Source organism: Siphateles boraxobius, unplaced genomic scaffold (genome assembly GCF_051911475.1).
Source record: "Siphateles boraxobius isolate OS27281-9 unplaced genomic scaffold, OSU_SipBor_1 56, whole genome shotgun sequence".
NCBI lineage: Eukaryota > Metazoa > Chordata > Actinopteri > Cypriniformes > Leuciscidae > Siphateles > Siphateles boraxobius.
In genome coordinates this window covers 11,068,909-11,088,562 of record NW_027509182.1, presented here as the reverse complement: position 1 = coordinate 11,088,562, position 19,654 = coordinate 11,068,909, and the positions used below count along the sequence as shown (strand labels likewise).

General features: G+C 38.0%; 2 protein-coding genes across 6 annotated transcripts in view; one reads left to right on the top strand and one right to left on the bottom strand.

Moving 5' to 3' along the window:
* ganaba (glucosidase II alpha subunit a) overlaps window positions 1-13,489 on the bottom strand; it is a 35,231-nt gene extending 21,742 nt beyond the window's left edge. Inside the window, exons 1-7 of one of the 4 annotated variants that reach the window (XM_077206709.1) lie at window positions 13,372-13,489; window positions 12,695-12,788; window positions 12,284-12,370; window positions 8,966-9,074; window positions 7,139-7,266; window positions 5,985-6,164; window positions 2,149-2,214 (exon numbers count right to left, since the gene is read on the bottom strand). In XM_077206709.1, coding sequence (XP_077062824.1) covers window positions 2,149-2,214; window positions 5,985-6,164; window positions 7,139-7,266; window positions 8,966-9,074; window positions 12,284-12,370; window positions 12,695-12,714 — 590 coding nt within the window. In that variant the 5' untranslated portion in view covers window positions 12,715-12,788; window positions 13,372-13,489. Of the gene's footprint in view, window positions 1-2,148; window positions 2,215-5,984; window positions 6,165-7,138; window positions 7,267-8,965; window positions 9,075-12,283; window positions 12,371-12,468; window positions 12,789-13,371 lie in introns of those variants that run through there. The other 3 variants (XM_077206710.1, XM_077206707.1, XM_077206708.1) reach the window with 3 other exon arrangements.
* On the top strand, window positions 13,182-18,952 carry LOC143715091 (uncharacterized). 2 transcript variants are annotated; one of them, XM_077206733.1, is made up of 3 exons: window positions 13,182-13,210; window positions 15,491-16,647; window positions 18,355-18,952. In XM_077206733.1, the coding sequence occupies exons 2-3, from the start codon at window positions 16,243-16,245 to the stop codon at window positions 18,859-18,861; spliced, it is 912 nt and encodes a 303-aa protein (XP_077062848.1). In that variant the 5' UTR covers window positions 13,182-13,210; window positions 15,491-16,242; the 3' UTR covers window positions 18,862-18,952. The 2 variants fall into 2 exon arrangements, with proteins under 2 accessions (XP_077062848.1, XP_077062847.1); XM_077206732.1 differs by having other exon boundaries at window positions 13,182-16,647.
* The last annotated feature ends 702 nt before the right edge of the window (window positions 18,953-19,654 follow it).

Sequence of the window (19,654 nt, the reverse complement as noted above, 5' to 3'; positions counted from 1 at the left end):
AATGGAGGACAGAAATCTCTCAGAAGATCCAGAATGAACGAAAGTCTTACGAGTTTGGAACGACATGAGGGCGATTATTTAATGACAGAATATTCATTTTTGGTTGAACTATCCCTTTAAACGCATGTTAAACAGAGCATGTGTCAACCTGACTTTTCAAATAATAATCTGGTTCAATCTGAAAAATGTAATTGTGTAGGTGACAACACTATTTAATAATGGTTGTAATAAACTATCAATGGTGGGAGGAGTTAGTAGCCCCTTTCACACAGAGAATCCGGAAAATACACGGATAATGTATCCCGGGATCGTTTGATTTGGGTTCATTCACACTGTCAGTGATTTATTTAATGTGGTCACACACATCCCGTAAAGAAACGTGACGTCAGGATGTGATAACTCCTGTCAGTTCTGATGATAACTGTCATTTCTACACGAACACAAGTCCATACTCCCCAGTGGCGCCAGTGGCTCGTTCCCCATATGTTGTAGCATAGGTTGTAGAAAGGCCGGCGTGATGGCATCACTACGACAAACCCACTACGCCATTGGTCCTGGTTTTTGTGCACAAAGGGGGTGTTCGGGGGATGATCCTGGCAATGTTACTAGGTCTCCATCCCGGCATCAATCCCGGGACGTGTTTGCGTTCACACAGAAGGCACTCTAGCAATTTTACGGCAATTACCCGGGATCAACGCACCGTGTGAAAGGGGCTATACAGTCCTTACTGGTAAATTACCGGTACCTTTACCGTTAAGAGATCATGTGTGAACAGGACGAAATTGGTTTTGACAAGTTACCAGTACGAGAAGTTAATTTCCAATTTAGCTGTATTTTGGTGCTGATGTGTGAATAAAATCTTAATTGTAAAAAGCCTTAAACACCATTGCTTGTGTGAACAGCATATTTGTGTATTTACCGGTAAAGTCATTCTGGTAATCTTACGGTAATTTACTGGGATTACTGTGTGAAAGAGGCCAGTGAAAGAGAGGATTGGCTAATTTCCACAATGTAAACAGACACTGCCTAATTAGAGATTATATTTTGGCATTATGTAGTGCATCTTTAAATCTTAAGAAAAATTGATAACTAATTTCTTCACAAAACATTTTTTTCATCCATTATAACAAAGGAGGAAATGTTTTTGTTGAGATGCATGTAGTGGTGTTTAAGTGAGAAACAAAGAACATGATAAAAATTAGGTTATATATAAGGTTAGAGATTAACATTTGTCAGAAGCAAATAAAAATTGACTTTGGTAAATAAATAAAACATTTAACAGTGCAAAAGACATGTTAAATTTAAACTTTTTTGGTTTAAACATTTACTGACCATGGAAATGTATTTGGTTAAGGTAAATTTTCATGATCCACCAACAACTGTCAGGTGTAACAAAGTACATTTTGAACCCAGCAGTTTATGCTTGTAGAGGAAAAGTCTACAAAATGAATGCCCATAATACCAAAATCAATGGAATCATAGTGATGTACACTAAAGATAACGCTATTTTAGGTAGCACAACTACGATTTTAATATAGAATACGATTTTTTAATACTAAATCAAAAGCAAATAGCATACCATTTGATTAAAGATAGTGTACAAGCATGATTAATTTGGAGAACTACAGATATTTATACTACTGTTGATAAAAAAAAAAAGGATGCATGATTTATCAGCCACCATATCGGTATGGGCCGATATATGATAATTTATAATGTCATTGTTATCGCCCGATAAGAAAATTTGGCCGATATATAAATAATAGATTATTTCCTTCAGATGCGCACTGTTCACCATGATGGTTTTGAATTGCTTCAAAAAGGAAAATATAGTTAAGTGCAACACAAGTCTGTCATTTAGGCTATATAAAAATATAATTAGAACATTATAATTGTGTGGTTGGGACATGGCTTTTAATGGGGAGATTGTTTTTGTAATCAGGCTCTCAAAATATATCAATAATCGGCTTTCAAATATAAAAAATTATTGGTTATCAGTATCGGCCAAAATTTTCATATCTGTGCATTCCTTAAAAAAAAAAAAAAAATGATAAATGTTAAATCAAACAATAAATTTAATGAAGTAAAATAAACTATGAAGTAAATCTAAGATGTTTTACAGTCAAGAACTGGACAAATGGATGTTACCTAGAGAAAATGCTCTTGAGCGAGTCCCACATGCTACCAACTGTGCTACTTATTTTATGAGAGATACTGCTGAGCGTGACAGAAGAGAGGAAAGTTGAGAAAAAGAGGGGAAGGAAAATAGAATGTGATGAGAATTTCAGTAAAAACATTTACAAACGTATTTCTGAATGAAATATCTGACACATTTAAATGATCAGTTTTTATCTGAAAGATAAAAATCCCAGAACCCAATTTTTCAAATGAATGCGTCATTTCAACCTGATGTCAATTTTTCTGAGAAAAAAATTAAGATCACGATCATAAAACACCACAGTACAATACCAACCCAAATAGTGACCGTATGGACTGCAACAGTACGGTTTTAATGTTAATAATGTATAAATCTTTCAAGACAAACCTACCATGGATCCAAGGTTGTTGGAATATATTTTTGCAGCCATTTTAAAATGTTCCTGTGCATATATACTGTATTCTTTATAATAATACATCAATGACAGCTTCTATTTAGCAATTTCACACCTTATTGTCATTGCTGTTTAATTCACATCAATGGTTGTTGATCACAGAATTTGATTTGGCTCAATACTTTATTGAACTCTTTACTGAAGATTTTTTTGCAAATTCCCATGAAGAAAACGAATGGGAAAACCAGAAGTAAGGTCACTGAAAAAGTGGACGATCATTGTTGTGCTCTATTGGGCTTAGATAACAGCAGTCCTGCTTCACCAAGAGTTAGTGCGGCGAGAGAAAGACAGAAATGAAACGAGAAGCAACAGCAAGAATCAAAGTAGAGCGTGTGGAGAAGTTGTGAGAGATCTTAACCCTCGGATCTTGAAAACAGTGAAACCGTGAACACAGAAGAGGCTATAGAAATATTATTTTCATTTCATGCCAGCAGCAGGAAGCCCCTTTAAGAATAATTCACCCAGAAAACATTTACTCAACCTCGTGTCGCTCCAGGCCCGAAGGATTTCTTTCTTCCGCAAAACACGATGTTTCAACAGTTTTGGTCCATACAATAAAAGTGTCTGACTTCCTTTGCATGGACAAAATCTGTTGAAACATTGTGTTCTGCGGAAGGAGGACAAAAAAACAAACAAGATATTTTCAAAATAAAGAATTTATTTAAAAAAAATATATATATTTCTTAAGAAATCAGCCATAAGAGGCTGTATGGATATGAGGTTGAGTAAATGATGACAGAATTGTACCTATCCATCAAGAAAAACCATGTAACTAAAGGCTGGAATACTCTACATGACTTTTTAAAATATGAACATCATACACTTAGAAAATCTGGGCATCACACTAAATCACTCAGGATCACACACAACCAGAGTCACTCTGAACACAAAAACGGTCAAATAAAAACAGTGTTCTGAAATCAGCTCAAAATATCAAACATGTTTAAAGTGCCCCTATTATGTTATTTTAAAGGCTGCTAATTTTGTTTCGGAGGTCTCCTACAATAGGTTTATATGCATCAAAGGTCAAAAAACACTTTTCTCATAATATACATTACAGCATGACTACTTTTCTCACAGTGTCTGAAATGGTTCGATTAAGGATTCGGTCTCTAAACCCCGCCTTTCCGAGAGCCTGCTCTCGTCTGATTGGTCAGACTGCTAAGTCTATTGTGATTGGTCAAGTCCTTACAGCGCATGTCGGAAACTGAATGTCCATTACCATCAATGTTCCCTCTAAGCTGCGCGCGTGCGCGGCCGCGCACTTCTGATGCTGAGGTCGCGCACTTCTGAAGCCGCGGCCGCGCAGAAAAGATTAAAATGCCACGCAGAGGACTGACGTGAAATGTGTGTGGAAATCCATTTGATTGTAGTTTAAGTGAGAAATAATTTCAGTGCTCTGGTCAACCGCCACAGAGTGAAAACTGGTGAATGCAGTTTACAGGTTTCATAGAAAGAGAATGATGTGAGCACGTGTGATTGGCAGTGAGTCTTGCGTGCGGACCAAATAGCTCAATACGAGAGGCAACGAGAAACGCAGACATGTGAAATAAAATCACATCATAATGTTTTAAAGAAGAGTGGTTTGATTAAAGTGGTAGAAATAACTGTTGATGGACACAGAACGGGAACAATTACACACACACCCGCGTGCAAATTCAAAATAGGCTATCATTAGTTTAAATCTATGTTTGTGTGTGTGTGTGTGGGGGGGGGGTGGTTAGATTACTATAAAAGAGTTCACATTCACTTTTCTTGGAATATTTAGCTATTCGATCTATTTAAATGCTTCAGTTTGTTATACATTATAATAATATAATATGTAAACAAATTGAAGCATTTAAACTGATATATTATATCACTTCAAATACTTCAAATCGTTTTTGTAATATTATGCCTATATTTTATTATATTATAAGCCTAAATGAAGAATCTCACGCTCACGGGCTCATTGCCATTGAAAACTTTGAAACCCCCTGCTAAAGAAAATATTGGAAATTCATAAGAAATAAACAATCATTTAACTTTGATGGTTTAATGCTTCCTGTACACAATTAATTGACTGTACAAAAACACTGTTTTTCCCAAACCATCTCAGTGTAACAGCTTACTTTTCTTTCATACTATATTCTACTATTGTAAAGAATTGAACTGTCCTGCAGAAGATTTTGTAAATTATTTTTCATAGGATTTCTTGGTAAAGACTGTACAGTTAACAGCACTGTGAAAAAAATATCAGGTAACCTAAAATGTGCTTCATTTATTGATTTCTTAATTAACTGCTTGTTTTTCAAAAATATGATTTAATACCAATAAGTTACATCAAGGGTCAAATAAAATAGAAATGCCACATTCAAGTTAAAAGTTACAACTGAATGTTGAAACCATTGTGTTTCTACGTATGCTGTACAGGTCAGGTATAAAGAATATTTTTGCTCAGGTGGCGAAATATGTCCGCCCAATAGAAAAAAGATTTGCTCAGAAAGAAAAAAATTAGAGGGAACATTTATTACCATATCTAAATATTCAACTCTAGATCTTCCTCAGCACTTGATACACAGCGATACGAACAGTAACGATGGCATCAGTTTTAATCGTATCAATTCCAGTGCAAGTTTCAGAAAACAAAGTCTTCTCGAAATCTTGACATTGAAAAACAGTCAGCTACAGTGTTTTAGGGTCAAAGTAGACATTTGCAGGCAACCAATGAAGAGCATAGGCCGGCATTATGCAAAGTAGTTACAAACCTGCGCATGTTCATGCACGAAGACAGACTAGAATTACTGGCAACTCGTTTCAGGCGGTTCAGAATGAAGTCTTTCTTTTAGGAGACAATTATAGCATTTATCTGCACTTTGAAACTTTGCAGACCTTTTACATTTCAAAAACAGCAATATTACAGACTACATGAAAGATAATATCTGAAAAATATATAATAGGGGCACTTCAATATCCTCTGACTGGATGGAATCATAGTTTGAAGCTTAAAAAAAAAAAAAACTCGTACAGTTTTAACAGGACAGTTTTAAATCTTGAAAATTTAAACATTCAGGTGACTAATTCAGGTGAAACAATATTGTGCGTTGGTGTGGATGCTAATAGTTATTACAGTTATATTTCATTGGTGTACCGGGCCTTGAAGGGAAAACTGAGCACCTATCAGAGTAAGGACTTATGATTACAAAAGGGAAGAAAGAAAGAGAAAAATTATATAATTAATCAGAAATACAGCCCAAGAAAGCAGTGTTAAATGTTTTTAGTATTAAGTATTATTGATTACACATTGTCTATTTTAATAAATACCTGTCAATATCTGTAATAAACTTCCTGTGTGAGATGCCGTTTCGACACGATTTGTGTTGCTGTACTCACGTGTCCTTGCGTGCTCGTAGGTGCTCGAAGGCCAGCAGGCCCCGGGAGTTTAGTGACACGAGCACTTGAGGACCCTCAACGATGTCCAGGCGAAACGGCTGAGCACTTACGATGAGCCGCCGCTCTTTCCCACCCAGACACAACACCAGACTATTCTCATCCTGAGACACCACTGACAGCCTGAAGACACACCAGGAAACACAAATAGCTTTTAATCATGACTAGAACAGCTCAATGATGAGAATTCATAAAATGGCGACAAGGGGGAAAACTGACCCAAATTATAATGCGCAAAATGGATCCTTCTCTAGTCAGATAATAAAACACACCAGGATACACACAAGAAGCTATTAGTGGTCTTAAAGTTGTTAGCTATTAGTGGTCTAAAAACCGAGAACAACTGTTTTCTATTTGAATATAGTTTAAAACATGAAATGGGTCGTTCTAAAGTGCCGATTTGCTGCTCAAGAAACATTTCTCATTGAAAACAGTTGTGCTGCTTTCTATTTTTGTGGGAAAAGTGATACACATCAATTCAAAAGTTTGGGGTCATTTTTTTTAAATTGAAATTAATATTTTTATTCAACATGGATGCATTCAATCGATTCAAGTGACAGTAAAGACATTTATAAAAGATTTCAATTTTAAATGCCGTTCTTTTGAACTTTCAATTCATCAAATGCATCACAGGTTCCACAAAAATCTGAAGCAGCACAAACTTTTTTCAACACTGATAATATTCAGAAATGTTTCTTGAGCAGCAAATCAACATATTAGAATGATTTCTGAAGGATCACGTGACACTTAAGACTAGTGTAATTATGCTGAATTACAAAAATACAAGAGATACATAAGTACAATAAAAATAAAAACATTACACTAAAAATGCATTTACAGCATTATACAAGAATTTTTACATTCAAAGATGATTTAAAAAACCTTTTCTGGCAAAATATTACCAAACAAGCATACCATTTTTCTTTTGCAAGTAGTCACAAGTTACAGCCTGTAAATCTTTGATGTAAACTTGCCTTAAATAACCCATTCAAAAATATCTTTCAACGGCTCCCGATGTTCCCTGAGCGCCTCCATTGAGAAACACTAACGTATATACAGTAAAAGCCGTTCTGGTGGTGCGAGTAGATCTGACTTACGGTTCAGTAAGAGGATCAGAGATGAGCACATCTGGAACCTCGTAACGGGGCTTAAGAGGTTTGAGTTCATTAATCTTCACCCGAGTCATGTTCCCCTGCAGTCTGTACAGCTCAAGCAACAAGCGAACCTACAAACAAGCACAAGTCTCAATTCTCTCACACTTAGTATGGAGCACAACACTGACCACTAGGGCTAGGCGATACGGACAAAAATATTATCACAATATGTTTTTCCATATCATACGAAATCGATATTTATCATGATATTAATTTATCAATAATGGGGAAGGAAATGCTTTCCACACATTTTTACGACCTTGAGAATGAATGTAAATGCGTAAACTTGTTTAACTTGAGGGAACATCCATTTAAAAAAAATAAAGACATGCGGGCATTAATAAAGAATTCACACTGCAATATTTTATCAAAAAATAAAAATGGTCAATTAAGGCGAGACACTACAGGTGAATAGGGTAAAAATTTTAACGTACAGATATCACCATGAAACTTTACCAGTTGATCACTTGCATTAATCGGAGAAAAAAATGTATTGCAAGTTTTCTGTAATTTTGTGTTTAAATATGCTAATCAGGCTATATCTAATTAAATATGCACTAATTTGCATATATTTTGAAGTGACGTTTTTTGAAGCTGAAAAAAGCAAGGTTCAAAATTATTTTTGCATTTTTTTGATTTATTCAATGAAAAGACATTTACAGATGGGATTATGAATATCTCCTTTTGTTACCCTGTAAATCAGAAAATACTGCCAATAGCCTTAAAAAAAAGATTTAAATTGTCAAATAAATCAGGCCAAGAATGATATATCAACAAAACCCTCTGAACAAACCTTCACAATATAGTTAGGAATAGGACTGTAAAGTTTGGTGTATGTAGGTGCTACAGAAGTGGAAAATCGTCACTAGGAGTGTAGGAAAAAACTCATTTTGAGAAAACGGCCTTTAAAGATTTTTATGGCAAAATTCCACTAATTTCGATTGAAAGCCATGAATTACAGACAAAATATGCTTTAGGACTATGTAAAATCAATGTATCACACTGTTTAACATCCAAAACTCATAATTGCTTCATCCATCACTGATCATAACATCCAAAACAACACTCAAAACATCAAAACCACACTTCAACAGTCCATCACACATGTGAATATGAATCTGCCTGAGGAACTCACAATCACTTTAGGATCCCACAATTACAGATTTGTTTAGAATTATATAGTCATTATATTATACAAAAACTGAAATGTGTTGTGTAATATAATTGTTTTGTATAAATAGTGTGTAAAGTATTGTATATATGTGATGCATGTATATAATGTCAGAGCGCGTCACGTGACGATTCTGAACAAATCACGTTGTCAGAAATTGGCATCAGCCAATGAGATGCGCATTTCAAGTTAAATCGCCCCGTTTTACTTTCACGATTGGTTGCTGATAAACAGGAAATGACCATATTTGGATCCGATAGCGTTGCAAAGGAGAGAGAGCTTTCTAACGGTGTGTGTGATGACAGGGTGCAGACAGCGATCGCGGAGCAGAAGGATGATTTAGAACGACAACTTTTGTTGATTTTATGCAAAATCTACACACCCAAACAGACAAAGTGTAGTAAAATAAAGACCTAAATGTGTATTTTGGACTTTTTTTCAGCACAAGTCTGAAAGACGACATGTTATTGAAGACAAATAGCCCAAAATCTCAAAATTGACCAGTGGAAAAAAAACTATGTTTTTGCCTGCCGTGTCTCGCCTTAAGACTTTAACCCAAACAACCAACATTGAGTTGTCGTTTTGGTATATTTTGTGACCTTGTTGTTGTCATTGATGAGCTGCAGGGTGATTCTGGAGTCGCTCAGCTCCAGTGTGTCCAGCAGAGCTCTGTACGGAGACTGACCAGGCTTCAGCTCCCTCTGACGCCTACAAACATACACAGAAAAAACATCAGACATGGGATATCTGTGCCTCATTTAGAATGTGGACACAATGTGGATATGGCCAAACATTGCATGATGAAAAGGCTTCGGCAGTAATATTTTCATGCAAGAATCAAAAAGGCTAATCATCAGACGTATCATTTTTGCCTCAAGGGATTGACTGAAAATAAAGCTGCAAGCAGCAATTAACGGGGTTCAAGTGCTTTAAGGCCTTTAAGCACATGCGTATTACGTTTTTATTTAGCAAGCCTGTAACCATCTAGATCAGAGATGGAAAAGATCATTTACAGGCAATACAGTTAATTTACCAAGGAAATATATGGTTTTTAAAGCTTTTTAACAGTTATAGCACCACTTATGTCCTGATCTCCATAAAAGTTTGCATGCTTCTTTAGAATCATGTCGCATGTGCTCGCCTAATTTCATTAACTCTTCGGGGTCGCCGATCACGCCGGCGTGATCAAGTTACATGACCAGTTTAAGACGTCGAAGCATAAAAACAAAGTCACGTTGAGCGCTGCCGTCCACTTCTGTCGAAAGTGCTGGCTTGAAATTCTATTTTACTTTTTGTTTTGTGTTGATAGACCAAGTAAAAACGGAGATATGATCATTTAAACTTTATATAAAAAAATACTGACACGTTCGTAAAAGAACGCAAGATGGGATGCGACAGGCGTTGCATTTATTCTAATAACTTTATCGGTTTTCGTCAAAACAAAACGGAGAAAAATGTGTGAATCTGCTGACTCTGCTCTTCAGGCTGCACATTTTAGGGAATGGAGGAGGAGCCAACTGAGCTAAGACGCAAAATTGAAAGGCAGAGGATTTACGGAGTTGATAAAGAGAGACATATATACGTTATATATAGAGAGAGAGATTATTGCTAGTTTTTGGAAGAGTTTGAGTAGATTTTGAGAGTAGTTTAGGAGTAGTGTAGATAGTTTAGGAGTAGTTTAGGTAGTTTAGGAGTAGATTTAGATAAACTGTTTTGAGGAGAGGCAAAGATAAAAAATAAAAAAACACCTGATATTTGTTGTAAATAGTTGTATGTATAATTTGATTTTGTGTTCATTTTACCTTTTGTATGGTATATTTGCACTATTGAGGAACCCCTCTTACTCAAGGAATGAAATCCCTGTAATGTAGCTGTCTGTGTAATTGTACATGAAGTGTTTTGTAGAGTTTCTAAGCAAAAAAGAAAAGAAAAAACACCTATTGCCACACATGCTTTTTGCTGCATTTAGTTTAATTTTATCTCAATTTTACATTTTTTTATGTTGTTTTTGCACTATTTGCGAACCCTCATACTCTGGGAATGCAAGGCCTTAAATATAGCTCTCTGAATAATTGTGTGCACAAGATTTTTTTAAAAAGTGGCTGAGCTAATAAGAAAGAAAAAAAGCCTATGGCTACACCCGCTTTTTTTTGTAAATCATATTTTTTTTGTATATAGGTTGATTATATCTGAATTGTACCTGTATATGTTGACATTTACAACTTGTGTTTACATTTTAAACCTTTTAAAATGCTTCATTGAGCATGTTTGTGTTTTTTGTAGTAGAAAAGCTATAATTTTTCTATTCGGATTTTGTGTTTTTTGTGTGATTTTGGGTCCAGTATGTTGATAGAGTACATCAAAGTGAAAAACTAATTGTCTGATCATATAGGTGATGTTGTGCTGAAAAAAATTATACCAAACATTGGTATGGTAAACATTTGTTTATGTTGCAAAATTTAAAAAAAATAAAAGTACTCAAAAACGTCCAAAATAGCCCAAGACTCCGAAGGGTTAAGTTCTACGTAAATCAAATTTCTACGCAAAACAAAAAAAAGCTATTTTCAGCCACAGCTAACTTCATTGGCCGACGACTGTCGTGTTTTTTGAGATAGGCGAATGTACTCATAGACAATCATGGCACCTCTGGCAAAGACACTGTATGCCAGTATCAAGTCGATCAGACCGACTGTAGCGTAGCTATAGCCATAGCCATCTTTGTGTTTTGTATAGCGCCACCAAGAGGCCAGTCGCAGCACCCATCTGACCACAGATAGAGCCCAACATAGGTGTACCAAGCTGGGTGAAATTATCTCATTACGTTCAAGAGTTATAGCTGTTTAATTAAAAGTAGCCCCACCCACTTCAAACATTTTGGTGTCGCGAACATGAATGGAAAATGAGGCCTTTTCCTATAACTATTGACATTCAGACTCCAGAGAATCTTTCTGCACTGGTTTGGTTGTAATCGTGGTTTTTCAACAACAACAAAAAATGTTAGAGAGCAGATCAAATCCGAGACATGCGTTTTGTTCGTCCTGCAACATACGGTTTAGGAGTTATGAACGATTTCATACTTTTGATCGCTGCAACGCCACCTTCAGGCAGATTCGGGTGAGCCTTGGTGACATTGTAGACGGTGAAGGTACTACCATCCTTCAAATTTTTAAGTCTCTACGACTCACCAAAAGGTAATTGCAAATATTTATCTCACAATTCTGACTTCTCACAATTGCGACTTTATATCATCCAAATCTGATTCTTTTTAATCTCAGAGTTGCACGATATAAAGTCGCAATTGCGTGTTATGAAGGCAGAATTGTGAGATACAAAATCGCAATTCTAAGGAAAAAGTCAGGTTTTTTTTCCTTAGAATTGGACATTATAACAATTTCGAGTTAATATCTCGCAATTCTGACATCTTTTCTCTTTAAAAAAATAATTATTCTGTGGCAGAAACAAGCTTCCATACTTTTGAACCCCTATTGAATAAAGGATAGCTTACACCAGATTTTATATAACTCCTTTGTTTCAAAATTCATAATAGTGTGGAAGCGACGTTGTCAAGTTTCATTTATCTGTCTTCCTACAGGGGGCGCATGCTGGCTCAGCAAGAGACATCTTCTATGGTGTGACGTTATTTTTGTCTTAACATTTGAAAGATGTGCAAACTAAAAAGTACAACTATCCACGTGTATTAATTTCAAAGATTGGTAACAAATATGATATCAAATGCAAAGGTCCTAGACGATTTTATCGTCACAGACAACCCGCTGTGATTGGTCCATCCTGAGCAGCGCTTGGAAAAGTAACACGCATCACACGAGAACACCGCACACACATTTTCAGATATCCTCTGTTTCATGCCAATTAAACCCTCATATTCAGCTTATATTTAGCGGACTCATCATACTCACTTGCAGAAGCTGCTCTGGTCGCATGTTTTAAAGTTGCTGCGATCCACAGCCTGAACGCTCAGACACAACAGCAGAATCAGCACCAAACTGAAAGACAATACCATGAGTTCACAAAGGATAAAAGAACAGTAACCTGTGCGGACACTGTTGCTAACGCTTTTAAATTCTATTAAAATCAGACAAACCCTTTACTGTAGATAAAACGATGATTCATCACTGTACCATGGTACCACAACAGTAACGTTAGTCTTTTGTAAGAAAAGATTTTAGACATAGTGAGGAATAACTCACAAAACTGTAAAGCGATTTAAGTATTCAAATCACTCGAAAAGTAAAAGGAGCATTTCAAATAACTGCGTCTTTGATTTTATTTACACATAATCCTATTACCCTGCCAGAGCGATACAATACCTGTCACAGGAAGCCGCCATCTTGCCTCCGTGTGAACTTTGCCCTCCGCGCGCGCGCGTCCGTCCAGTCAGTTCGAATGTGTCGTGCACGTGGACTTTATCAGGAAGTAGATTGTGTAACGTTATAATCGGATTTTGACTGCACCAATCACGAATTTGTGTTTTATTTTACCCTAATTTACACTGTGTGCAACCGCAATACAAGATTATTTGGCGGTATAGATAGGTATGGCTTCAATATTTGATCAGTTGTCTGAATAATATTAAAACTTAAAATAAAAAAACAATAAAAAAAAAAACATTGAGAAACTTTATTTGATAATGGATCAATTGATAACGCCCAGCCCGAAATCAAACAAAGGCTATTTAGACCCACTGCGCCTGCGTTGTTACTTGATACCCGTTACATTTTGTGGATGTTTCCTTTCAACGCTGAGATGACGACACACACACAGCTGGTATAAAAGCGGCCATTTTTCTTTCTCTCTGCAGCAGCTCTCGGGAAATGGGATCAATGGTATGTGAAATCATGATACGAGTTCTTATATCTTATTGATTACTGTATGTTTTCATGACGCGTAGTATCTGAGATCAAATTTTATGACGGTTATTTTGAATGACACCTCCATTCTTGGCATGCTCGCGGTTTGTAGTAGGCTAACTTAAACATAGACTCACTGTATTCCGGACATCACGGTATTCCCGGAAACTTGACCCTTTCCCGCAAATTCTATAAATAAAAACTTCAGTTGTTCAGTTAAAAATGTTGGATGGTTGTTAATCCCTCCCCCTCGGTGCCTTTTCCCGTATTCCTTAAAGGAACAGTTGTACGGGAATTATGAGCCCGTGAATCGGGAATCATTTTTTATTTAACAGTGAAAATACTCGTGTAAAAATTATCTTGTCTGCCTCTATAAATGGTGTAAGTTAGTGGTAAATTCAACCAGAGTAGGTTACTTATTTTGTTTTTTAAGTTCCATTTCTTGCTAAACGTCTTTTTAAAAGTATGGAGAAAAGTGACATTATGTTTGCAACTGAGATTTAATGGTATGTAATTTCTGTTCTTTATTAGAAGTTATCCATTACTCCAGTCTAACATATATTTATACATACAAAACATATAAACACAGCACGCATTGTAATAACATGCAATTTAACAACATTTCAAGCCATTAAGTTACTTATAAGCCATAAAAGTAATAATCATAATTTCTATAGCATTTAAGTTATTTGAGGGCCCAATACAAAAATGAATCTAGACTTCATTTTATAAAAGAAACTTTTAATAACATAAAAAATATGAACATCAACAAAAAAACTACAGTATATACATTTAAAGGAGCCGTATGTAAGAATGTGGGCAAAACTGGTACTGCAATCACTTTCAAATTACTGTAGAGCGGTAATGACTCCCTGACTCAAGGTTCCCAGATAGGCTGCAGGATACAGCAGGAACGTAGGCTGCTACAAGAAGGTTTTTCTGTTAAATATGTTTATGCTTCAAATGAGAGATGTTTTGCAAAGTTATATATCGCAAATATTTACGATTAAAATTGCGATTAGCCAAATATAATCGTAAAGATGTACGCTCGTATGTGACAGTACATTGTTAGAACAGTAGCTGTTAGTCTAACTTGTAACGGTAGGTGTCTGTCAACAAGCACAAGCCTCTGTCACTGTGTGTAACCGATATCAAAGATACAGCTATTCATTTAGCTGACGCCATAAGTGAAAGCGACCAGCTGTATTTTTTAACTTACCCTGCAGTACACGTCCATAACGCTAAAATATGTGATGTGAAAGATTACGTGTCATTCTATTATTTTTGGCTGTAGAACTTGCATGATAAACAATAATGGGCGTGCTAATGTTGTTTTCCTCAGCGTCTCATCATAATGACAGAGAAACGGGCTCTGATAATGCATTGCTAATGTTAGCAATGACGACTCGCCGTTTTTATTACCCAAACAATTCCTTACCTTTTCAATTCGATGACCCACCTCCTCCATATGAATTAACGAAACGTTACTTTGCACGAACATGCATAACTTTGTTCGTCTGTCATGAATATTTGAAATGTCCATTTCCATCAAGTACAAGTTAGCCAAACATAGATGAATCTCACCTGTCCAGGAGAAAATTAGCAACGTTGGCGTCTGTCTTCAAATTCTTCTCCGTTTTCAGCCGTCTCCATCTTTGAAAGGCATCTCCCATACAGATCCTTGTTTAATTTCGGACTTTGTCACAAAGTATTTCGGATTCATAACGAGTTTTTTTTTTTGGTTTTGCAACGTTAGACATTTTTTTGTCCGATTCCGACACGTTTGTAGCTGCAGCTGTGGTAACTAGCAGAGCTGGTAACCCGGATGCCGCAACACTACTGACTTCGTGATTGGTAGATAGGTGGAGGGTGGCGCATCAGACCAAAACACAACATGACAACATTAACATCAGTTGAGGGCTGCAACTTCACTTTTTAAATGACAATTTCCTGGCCAGACTACTGTTGTCAGTGATATAAGTATTTGAAATGAACATGATTTCTTAATGTCTAGTGACATATCAGGGCCATTTTATGATTAATTGAAATAAATTTCTTACATACAGCTCCTTTAAGGTTAACGTTAGGTTTCCTCCTCTCCCTGGTGGCCTGGCCTCTCTCCCCACCTGTTAAAATGCTTTAAAAACACTTAAAGCCATAAGTATAAGAACTCACAACAGTATTAACATTACAATTTAACATTAAGTTACTGAAAAGCTAACAAATGTATGTCTTCTTTTGGTAACCTTATGATAGGCAAGAATGTCAAGGAAAAAGAAATACAGCAGGGAAATGCTAGACGCAGCATTAAATGCTGTTAAGTCAGGAGGAAGTGTGAGGAGTGTCTCTGAGAAATTTGGCATACCGAAGTCAACCCTGTCAGACCACAAGCTGGGGAAATCTGAATGTGGGCCTCATCCAAATAGGGCCCTTACCCTGGAGGACGAATAATGTTTAGTAAATTATATTGTTTGGATGGCAGATCATGGTTTTCCCCTAACAAGAACCATTGTCAAGTGTCTTGCCCTGGAAATAATTAAAGAAAGCAGCCGGAAGACTCTGGTCAACCTGGAGACGGGGTTGAGTGACAACTGGTGGGTCCGCTTCAAAGCTCGCCACCCAGAGCTGACCACCCGGACACCGGACTCGCTTGATAGGGCCAGGGTCCTTGCTGCAACACCTGAGGCCATTGATCATTTTTTCATGTTACTTGTAAAAATTATTAACCTCCACAGTCTGCATGACAAACCCCATCAGCTGTGGAACTGTGATGAGACGGGCTTTGGAGATAAGCCAAAGTCGAAGGAGAAGGTGATCTGCCAGAAGGGAAAGCGCCACATCTACCGGCAGCAGACGACCACCAGGGAGCACATCACTGTGCATGTAGCAGTCAGTGCAGCTGGTGAAAGTGTCCCTCCATTTATCATATATCCCGCTGCCTTCCCAGTGTGGCGTATGCCTTGGTTGGGCCAGAAAATTGCCTTTACGGCTATGCGGACAAAGGCTACATGACGGCAGAGCTGTTTTTGAAATGGTTGGACCATTTCATAAAGTATGCCCCTCCTGCACGCCCTCTGGTCCTTATAATGGACCAGCACGAAACCCGCTGTGGCCGTCAAATAATAGACGTCTGCAGGGAAAACCAAATTGAAATACTCCTCCTACCCCCCCCCCACACAACCCACATGCTGCAGCCACTGGACATTAGTGTTTTCAGCCCCCTGAAGGGAGTGTTCAGCACCCTGGCCAGTCGCATGGGCCTGGTGAGAGGAGACATGGTGGTGGGCAAGAAGCACTTCTCCTCTGTGCTGAAACATGCCTATGAAAAGGCCGTCACTACAGCCAACATCATGGCAGGATTCCGGAAGGCAGGCATCTATCCTCTGTCAAGAGAAGCAGTGGACATGACACAGGTTAGGTTCTTCATTGTATTCCCTAAAAATATTCCTATTAATTGTGTTATGCAATTTAAATCTAACATAATGTGAAGAATACAGGCCATTGCACACTGAGTCCGAAATTTTCATGTTCGTCAGCCTAAAAATTCGTCACGCACAGAAACCTTGCACACTGAGTCCGATGTGTTTTTATTAAACCTTTGCGGAAAAAAAACGCAAAAAAATACAAAAAGGATTCGTAAAGCAGTGAAGATGATTTTGTTGCCCTCTCTCTTCTTATGGCGCTTTTCCACTGGATGGTACGGCGCGGCACGGTTCGGCTCGCTTCGCTTTTCCACTGCATGGTACGACTCGGCGCGGCACTGCTCGGTTCGCTTTAGCTCGGTTGCTTTTCCACTGCAGTTAGTACCGCTTCAAAGTGGGTGGGATTATGACTGATCGTTATAGTTTATCCGCTCCTCGGCAACCAACAAGAGGAACGTCTGCGCTTCTCGTCCACTGACCACGATTCAGCCATTTCTTTTTTGAAAGTTTTTTTTCTTCAAGCAAGTCAAGCAAGTAGTTTTAAAACAGGTGCCACAGCGTTGGCTGTTACTGGCTATTTAAATCCAGCGGGTTTAATGTCTCGCAAATACAATGACGCTGGTAGTGATGATTCTGTCTGTCTTACCAATCAGTGATCTACAGTGCTTCCACGTCACATTTTAGTATCTGTACGGTGCGCTTGGAACCTCAACAGAGGTGGTACCATTTAAAGCGAGCCGTACCGTACTGTAACATGCAGTGGAAAAGCGCCAAAGCGTGCCGTACCAAACCAAACCGTACCATGCAGTGGAAAAGCGCCATTAGAAAGAGGAAATATTGGGTCCATCCAATCCTGAGATTGGGCCGAAAGGAAAGAGAGTCTCAGCTCCTTATCAAGGAGTTGCGAAATTTTCGCGAGCGATTCAAAATTTACCCCAGAATGTCAGTGGAACAGTTTGATGCTTTGCTAGCGATACTGTTGCCACATATTAAAAAGAAGACCACCAATTACTGGACCCACATATTAAAAAGACGACCACCAATTACTGGACCCACATATTAAAAAGAAGACCACCAATTTCCGTGAACCAATCGATCCTGAACAGAGACTGGCAGTATGTCCAAGGTACACACACACGGCCGGCGGAAGCGCTGGGCAGACAGAACAGCTGTAGGCTATAAAGGTTATATTTTGTACCCAAATGATAAATACTTGTCAGACGCAATTCTGGATTTTGTCGTTCGCTTGTATGGTGACTCTGAATTGTCAAAAAAACTCTCAAAATGCTGGCTGTGGACGCGAAAAACGCGGAAAATCGAACCTGATCCGAATTTTTTTTATGACAGACAAAAGTTTCGTAGACAGTCTGCAAAAGTAATCGACTTAACGTGAGGAAGATTTTTTTTTTAACGTGCGAAAATTACGGATGCGAATTTCGGACTCAAGGCCATTGCACACCGAGTGCTTGCACACTATCTACGAAACTTTCGTCCGTCATAAAAAAATTCGGATCGGGTTTGATTTTCTGCGTTTTTCGCATCCGTAGCAAGCAGTTTGAATGGTGTTTTGACAATTCAGAGCCACCGAATCACGAATACGAGAAAAAACGCGTACGAACATTTCAGACTCAGTGTGCAATGGCCTTCAGTGTGCAATGGCCTTACCAGTTTTTAACTTGAGCACTCCCTACAATCTAGATTGTAAAGCTCGTGCCCACTGCAGCTGCTGTGCCCGCCTCCTCCGCTGTGCCCAGCTCCTCCACCACAGTGGTGTCTTCTTCCTCCTCTGCTTTGCCCACCTGCTCCTCTTCACCTGTCTGCCCTACTTGCAACAGAAGCGCAAAAAATCCCTTGGTGGAAACTGGGCTCATTCCACAATATTTAGCGGACATCCTGGTCACACCCACCTTCGGCCGGAGAGCGAAAGGGATACGGCGTCGGGTGCCACTGCAAGCCCGGGTCATTACAAGTGACGATTATGTGGCACACCTTGACAAGCTGGAGGCCAAAGAAAAAAAAGAGGAGAAGAAAAGGAAGGAGGAACAGGAGAAGAAAAGGGAATCAAAAAGGGCTAGACAGGCTAAGGCAGCAAAAAGAGGAGCGCCTGCAATGGAAGATGGCAGTCACTGTTTCATCTGCAAAAGCACCTTGCCACCAGGGTCCAATGCAGAGGACGACGAGCATGAAATCATCATATCAGAATGATTGCTGAAGGATCATGTGACACTGAAGACTGGAGTAATGATGCTGAAAATTCAGCTTTGATCACATGAATAAATTACACTTTACTATATATTCACATTGAATACAGCTGATTTTCATTGAAATAATATTTCACAATATTACAGGGTTTGTTTTGTATTTTTAATGAAATAAATGCAGCGTTGGTGAGCAGAAGAGACTTCTTTGAAAAACATTAAAAATCTTACTGATTCCAAACTTTTGAACAGCAGTGTATATACAAAATAAAAAGGCACCCGGTCATTTCTCAGATAACCATAAACAAGTGAACCGAGCTAATAAGAAGTTATACATTACATTTAAATGAATAGACTCTGAACTCTTACTCATTTAAACTTATAAACTCATACAATTATGAATTCATACACTTATAAACTCAAGAACTGTGTGTGTGTGTGTGTGTGTGTGTGTGTGTGTGTGTGTGTGTGTGTGTGTGTGTGTGTGTGTGTAAGCTAGTAAGTGTATGTGCGTGAGCGAGTGTTTGAGCTAGTTAGTCTGTGTGTGTGTGTGTGTGAGTTTGTGTGTGTGTGTAAGTGAGCGAGTGTGTGTGTGTGTGGATCAAGAAAGACAAAAAAAGTAATTATGCTTAAATTATTTTATTTAGTTAATGCCCATTTGGATCGCACTTGGTCTGGAACCTCACCCTTAAACAAGTCAAACTGGAGTAAAAAACTCCAGAATTACTCACTGTTGGGATCACTGGAACATATAAGCCTTTCCACCACGTCAAGGTGGCGATCCTTGGAAAAGACATTCA

Bases quoted from the DNA above. Each gene is read 5' to 3' on its own strand.
- LOC143715091 (XM_077206733.1), top strand. From the start codon at position 16,243: ATGACGGCAGAGCTGTTTTTGAAATGGTTGGACCATTTCATAAAGTAT. The intron at 16,648-18,354 runs GTTAGGTTCTTC...CCTACAATCTAG, and splicing joins AAGCAGTGGACATGACACAG to ATTGTAAAGCTCGTGCCCAC.